Source organism: Lytechinus variegatus, chromosome 8 (assembly GCF_018143015.1).
Source record: "Lytechinus variegatus isolate NC3 chromosome 8, Lvar_3.0, whole genome shotgun sequence".
NCBI classification, from domain to species: Eukaryota; Metazoa; Echinodermata; class Echinoidea; order Temnopleuroida; family Toxopneustidae; genus Lytechinus; species Lytechinus variegatus.
In genome coordinates, this window is record NC_054747.1 from 9,235,286 (window position 1) to 9,242,248 (window position 6,963).

The 6,963-nt window shown below is 35.7% G+C and overlaps 1 protein-coding gene across 1 annotated transcript; it reads right to left on the reverse strand.

Annotated features, from left to right (window-relative positions):
* Window positions 1–2,009: 2,009 nt before the first annotated feature.
* On the reverse strand, window positions 2,010–6,046 carry LOC121420708. The gene is made up of 3 exons (XM_041615366.1): window positions 5,842–6,046; window positions 4,486–4,569; window positions 2,010–2,479 (listed from the first exon to the last, which is right to left on the reverse strand). Exons 1-3 carry the CDS (start codon window positions 6,023–6,025, stop codon window positions 2,430–2,432), a joined length of 318 nt encoding a protein of 105 aa, XP_041471300.1. The 5' UTR covers window positions 6,026–6,046; the 3' UTR covers window positions 2,010–2,429.
* Window positions 6,047–6,963: the final 917 nt, after the last annotated feature.

The window sequence follows — 6,963 nt, forward strand, 5'->3', positions numbered from 1 at the left end:
TTCCTTATACCTTCCTGCATCTATCATGCAAAATCAATACTCGTTTCATTCGACCTCCCCCTTTCTTCCTTCCTTTTAATATTTCTTCATTGTTCTTAAAGGGATGCTCCGGGCTGAAAATATGTGTACCTATATTAATAGAATAAAATTCACAAAGCAAAATTCTTAAAAGGTCATCAAAATCGGATAACAATGAAGTATCTTTTTCTATTTTAAAGTTTATAAATAGTTTGTGACAACACAGTTATTTGCACATCGTAATGAATATTCATTAAGTGGGCTGATGTCACGTCCTCCACTTTAATTTTTCTTATCTTATTACATGAAATCATAATTATTTCATGATGTGTCTCAATAATGATGAAATAATTTACAGCAATAAAAAAAACCCAATGCACTTCATCAGTTGTCAATCCAATCTTATTAGTTCTTGGTAGATTTTTTTTCAAATAAACCCAATTTCATATTATAAAATACTAAAGAACTAGTGGGGGATATGACATCATCAGCCCACCTAAAGAATATACATAAAGACATGCCTAGCTCTGTTATACCGGATTAATGCGAATCTTTAAAATTCAATAGCTTCGTTATTTGTTATCCGATTTTGATCAGCGAATTTTTAATAATAATAATAATAATAATAATGGGTATTTAGAGGCGCTAAAAACAAAAAGTACCATAGCGCGTACAAAAGTATGAAACATTTAATATTTGCAATGATTACTATACAATATTCAAGATAAAAAGGTAAAATTTTTATTAAGATTTAAACATCTCCAACCTGGAACATTTTTTTACATTTTAGTCTTTGTTCCCTCCTATTTCTCTTTCTCTCTCTATCACATTATTTTGTTATAGTCCTGTTCTGGGGTCCGTTGCAGAAAGAGTTGCGTTTAAACGCAAGTCAAAAAATCAATCGCAAGTCCCAAATGCACGCTGTTGATTGGTTGAAAATCAAGTTGCGCATGATTTTTAGAGTTGCGATCGATTGCAACTCTTTCTGCAACGGGCCCCAGAACAAACAAATTCTTACTTAATAAGCATTTGCAGTTTCCTTTTCTTCAAATTTTATTTCAACACTAACCATGCTAACAGTCATTGCAAAATAATTTACATTAAAAATTAAAGTTTATGACATAAGCAAGATATAAATTATCAAACACAACAAATGTACCACATTATAGCACACATGAACTTTTACACCAAATATTTTTTACAATCTTTCTTTGAATGATCTTGTTTTTGAAGGATGTTTCTCAACTTGCTAATCTCTGCATCTTCAAAAACATTGAATAGAGAGAACAGGGGGGTGTTTCACAAAGATTTAGGTATGACTTAGAGTCGTACTTAAATGCCGAGTTGCGTACGGTATGAAAGGCTTGATCGCATTGGTCAGATCGTGTTTATGAGGACGTGCACCACTGTGTATCTATCAATAAGATCGCGCGTTGCATATCATACATGCTTCGGCATTTAAGTGCGACTTAGGTCATATTTTTGTGAAAAACCCCCAGATCTCCTGCCCTCTGTGACATCATCAATCAGTCAGAATCAGAATAACTTACATTCTACAATTTGGTCCCTGTAAATTACCACGACTAGTCCCTGCTTTCATACACTACATTAACATTACCTGACTTTGTAATTCTTTTTATAAAGAGACATGTTGGCCCGGATTCAGAAGTATATGTTAACGTAGACCATCATTGTCTAACTCTGCAATATTATGGTAAGCCGTAAATCTAAAAATTGTTCACATTGCATATTTACGAAACTTACTCTGCTCTTCGCTATGCTTTAATAGTAAAGAAAGTACACTGCAAAAACTCCGGTGTGGATTTAACACCAGCCCGGAATCTATATATGTCCAAATCAGACAAGTGGTAAACAATACCAGTTTCGTTTTGGTCTAACACCAGAAAGGTGTTTATGCAACACCAATTAGTATTTAAACAGCATCGGTTTGATTCCAAACTGGTGTTGTTTCAATACTTCTCCGGCATGGACATATATAGATTCCGGGCCGGGCAACACCAGAGTTTTTGCAGTGTATTATGACAAAGATCAGAAAGAAAGGAATTAAAAGATGAGACAAAAGAGAAATAAGACAATGATATGCAGATTATTTAGAAAGTGAAATGAATGAGTGTGGGAGAAAAGGGAGAGAGTTGGGATGGAAATTCGAAATTATATATGTTATCCCCGTGCCTCGAATTCCGCCATCTTTTTCTTTCTAGTATACACAGAAACACTACTTAAGTACGGCAATGGTACAGAGGAAAGAAAAGATTCAAATTGTTGATCGGAGAATATATTGAAAACAACAAGAACATATATAATCTTACGAAGGTGGATAAAATTACTCATAGCCAAGATATAAATATATATAATACACCAAGATGATAACATATGACGTAGTGATAACATCACCAGTTGCGTGTTATTCTGTTCCAAGGGTTGTTAAGGTATGGTGGAGCTGAAAAGAAAAGAAAAGAAAAGGAAAAGGGATAAGCAATGTGTAGTAATGTTTCTGCCGTCAGTGGAAACAAATACAATTTGATGTTTTTATCCAGTGGTGGGTGGGTTCATAAAAATTTATAAACCAACGTAACATGAATGATACAAGGTTGTGTGTTTACAATATTCTGTGTGGGTTTGGGTATGTGTTCTTATTTATCAAATTTGTTGTGGTGGCTATATATGGCACGAGACGGATTTTTTTTTAAGTATCTCGGAAATATTGTTTTTATGAAGTTATCACATATATGTAAACACATTCCCTTTAAATCCGCAAGCCAAAGTTGAAAAGTAAAGAAATAGAAATTAGCAAATAATTGAAGAAATCAATGAATAGATTAAAAAAATACCGAAGAAATAAATTAATGAATTGAAATAAGATGTATTGCCTTGTGCACTGTAAAACATGAAGTGCTGATTTAGCACTTACAGAGCTTGCATAGGGCCTGCACTACGAGTGCTGATTTTCTAGTTCAAAATTAAACTAGAAAATCAGCACTCGTAGTGTAGTCACAATACAAGCACTGTAAGTGCTAAGTTAACACTTAATTTTTTTAAAGTGTTGGTGGCAATAATGACAGCGAAAATGTGACTTAAAATGATGAGAATGATGATATTGGAGGTGTTCAGCGTTACTAAAATTTTATCAAAAAAAAAAAGAAATGAAACAAAATAAGACTAACACTGTGGACATGAAACGGAAAGAAGATTAAGCATTATCGACAACCATGCCACGTAATCCGGATATAGAATACTCCCAATTTGTTTGTGATTAGCTAATGGGCCTATGGATGGAATTGTGTAAGCAATTTGAATTATGGAGCTGCCTTGAAACAATGGAGGGCAGAAAGTCGGTTTCCTAACATTTTCCTCGTCTTGTTATGGTTGGAGAAATAAGTGGTTTAAACGTAAGTAGGTTTTGGAAGCATTAGACTAATTGAATGATAGGCCTCGAGTCACCAGTCCATTAGATCACATCCGATGGTTAGTGAAATGGATGAATCCAGGTATTTTTTGAGGGAGAATTTTTACTTGAATGTTTTCCCATGTCTACATCACTGTGATATCTTTGAATTCTTCTCAAGTTTTTACGTTCCACTGCGAGACCAACGGATGCTGTACGATAGATCCGTTGTTAAAAGTTGGCACCTATTACGTTTTTTTTGCAGTTTATGGAATAATTATTTTAACCATCACTGAAAATATTACTGCATTTACACGAGTGAATCCTAATCAAACTGACCAATATACGTATAGGCCCATATTATTGAATAGGTAGGGGCTGCGCCTGGATCGTAATCTCTTGACTCTGGACAACGACATGTTTGCAATTGTTCGTCTGCAGCTGTCGCATTCCACCAACGTTTGACAAAAGACTCTCAGCTCATAATTGTGATTTTAATTGCATTATCAAAGGAACCGATGCGTTGTAGAGTAGTTTCCCCGTATTCAATGCGAAAATTACATAGTGTACGGCATGTAAAAAATAATGTAGTAATTTGGATGGGTCTGGAACCGGTTTGGTTGATCGGGGGGAGGGGGTTGTTTCACAAAGATTTAATTGTGACTTAGAGTTGCACTTAAATGCCTAGTTGCGCGCGGTATAAAAGGCTTGACCGCATTGGTCAGGGGTCCGTTGCAGAAAGAGTTGCGTTTAAACGCAAGTCAAAAATGCACGCTGTTGAATGGTTGAAAATCAGGTTGCGCATGATTTTTAGAGATGCGTTTGATTGCAACTCTTTCTGCAACGGGCCCCTGATCATACAAAGAGGACGCGCACCACTGCGCATTAATCAATTAGATTGCGAGTTGCATTTTCAGATACGGGTTGACATTTCATTTATGTCATACTTAAATCTTTGTGAAACACCCCCTGTCTGTATCATAATATTAGAATCCTTTCTGGGCCTCACTTATTTTCCAGAAAAAACAGTAAGCATGGTAAGGATTTGGCAAGCTCCATACCTTCGCATTCGAAATATCTTCGTGTTGATAGACCAAACAGTGATGAACATTTACACATCTTCCCAGTCACGTGATGTCGGCAATCTAGAGAGAGAGAGAGAGAGTAATAGAGCGGGGGAGGGGGGGGGGGGGGGAGAGAGAGAGAGAGAGAGGAGGGTGGTTAACAAAAATCGAAATGCAATTTTGTTATTCTGCAAATTTTAAGTCAATAACTATGGAAACAAAATACATGTATACCTTACAACGTATTGAGATTGATGTTTAAAATAATGTTACAATAGAAATTGATGTTTTAATAACAATGTTAAATATACTTTCTAAGGGGATCCACGCTCTACAAGCAATGATTTTTAGTGGATCCCCTCATTTTCATATCAGATTCTGTTAAAACTATTTTACAAATGTTTTGAAACTTGTAATTGATTTGTAATCATTGTTATCATATTTCATTTGTATTTGTTTATATTCATAATGTAGGTATGATTTGTATTTGCTTATAATGTTGATAATGGAAATAAAATGGACAATAAAACTTGAACTTGAATATATGTTATCATGTTCGTCTGTTTTTTAACAAATTATCATTCATATTTTTTATGCCGAATTACAAACATAATATAATTTGTATTCGATGAATGGGTTGGCAACTGCCAATTTTTAACGTGTTGTAGAAGTTAATTTAGGACTATAACCAAACCACTGCGATGAAAGTACCACCCATATTATGAGAAAAATGTTCATTCTTCCACAATCATAAAATGAAATATGTTTTGGTAAGATCGCACTTTCGAGGCTACAAGACTTTTCCGGACTTTGCCGTAGATGGCGTCGTCGCTTTGTCGCATTGCATCGGCAAGTGTGCCATCTACGACGAATTGTCTGATGAAGTTTGACGCTTCACATGTGAAAGATACGCTAAGAGCACAGGTGATATGTCATGATTGCAGATAGAAGGGAACGTTTTCTCATGTCGTCCCTCCAATCAGATGACCCTTCTCAGTACCAGCCTCATGCTAAATCTCACCAATGAAAGCGGCTTGAACCGACAAATTGATGTAATCTTTGATGGATCTGGCCCCCGTTGCATAAAATTACCATTATGGTAACTTCTCTATGCAATAGTAACTTGCTTATAATCCTTCATTTTGATTGGCTATTGATGAGCGTTACCATTGTAGCTACCATTCAATGGCAAAGTTATCATAATAGTAACTTTTATGCAACGGGACTCTGGTCTGCAGTCGGTTTCATTGGTGTGAATGTGACAGAAATAGTGATCAAAATCACTTATTCTGAACGAAATTCAGCTGGATGAAACCTGCATTAGCCAAACAGTTTCAAAATCTACATTCTTACAGTTCCATGACGATCTTTTGCTCACGCTTCCACTGTCCATTTCTGCTATTGCTTCTGCGTAGGCTTCGTCCAAGAGGTCATCCAAGGCAGCGATCTCCCAGAGTTCCAGAGGAGCTGTCATGGCAACCGATGTCATCAGTGCTACAGCCAGCACACCGCATAATACCATCTGCTTATAATCCATCTTAGTCCGGTATACTTGATATCAATCTGGAATATGAATTTGATATGAATATATACATAAATATCATTAGGAAATGTACGAAATTGCCAAAACCGAGCAAAGGACTTGATACTTGATGTTTAATTCTGATATAGCAATGACATGGCCTAAGATTCTGTCATATCCTTCATCAAAAAGACACACAGTTCTTCAACAGCTACAGCAACATCAAATGTTTGATATAATTGTTTTTTGAATATTTTCTCACGGATCCTATTTCATAACTTCCTTTCGTGATAATGTCACAAACTTCAATTCATACTTTCGCTGAAACGTAGAACGACCATCTTATTGTGACTTTTTACATGATCAGTTCCTCCTTCAAACCATTCCACTGTCAATGACCTATTTTTGATGGTTCCAATGCAACATTAATATGTTAGTTATCATTTATGGTAAATATAACTTCATTGTAACCATGACAACCATCAGGCCAAAAGCCCACGTTGCAAAATTCATGATATTTACTCTTGATCGACGTTTCCAGGGCAAAGGCATGTAGTATGATAATGTTGGTGATATCAGACACGGTATTGCCACAGCCTAAAAACAAAAAACTAATTTATTTCACCTTCTGAAAAATGTTCCAAAGGGATTAACACTAATCCCATGATGGATCACTGTACACCTATTTCTATATGGATTTATTCTTTGAATCCAGCCTGACTATTGCCCTCTCACGTCCCTGGGTGTAATTATCATTTTGATTGGATGGCATTAAAGACCTGCTCTTTCAAATCCATCTACTTTATATTATTGGGTAAAAAAAAATCTCAATAAACCAACATACACTGCAAAAACACCGGTGTTAATTTAACACTAGTCTGGAATCTATATAAATTATGTCCATACCAGAGAAGTGTGAGAGTACACCAGTTTGGTTTTGGTCTAACACCAGA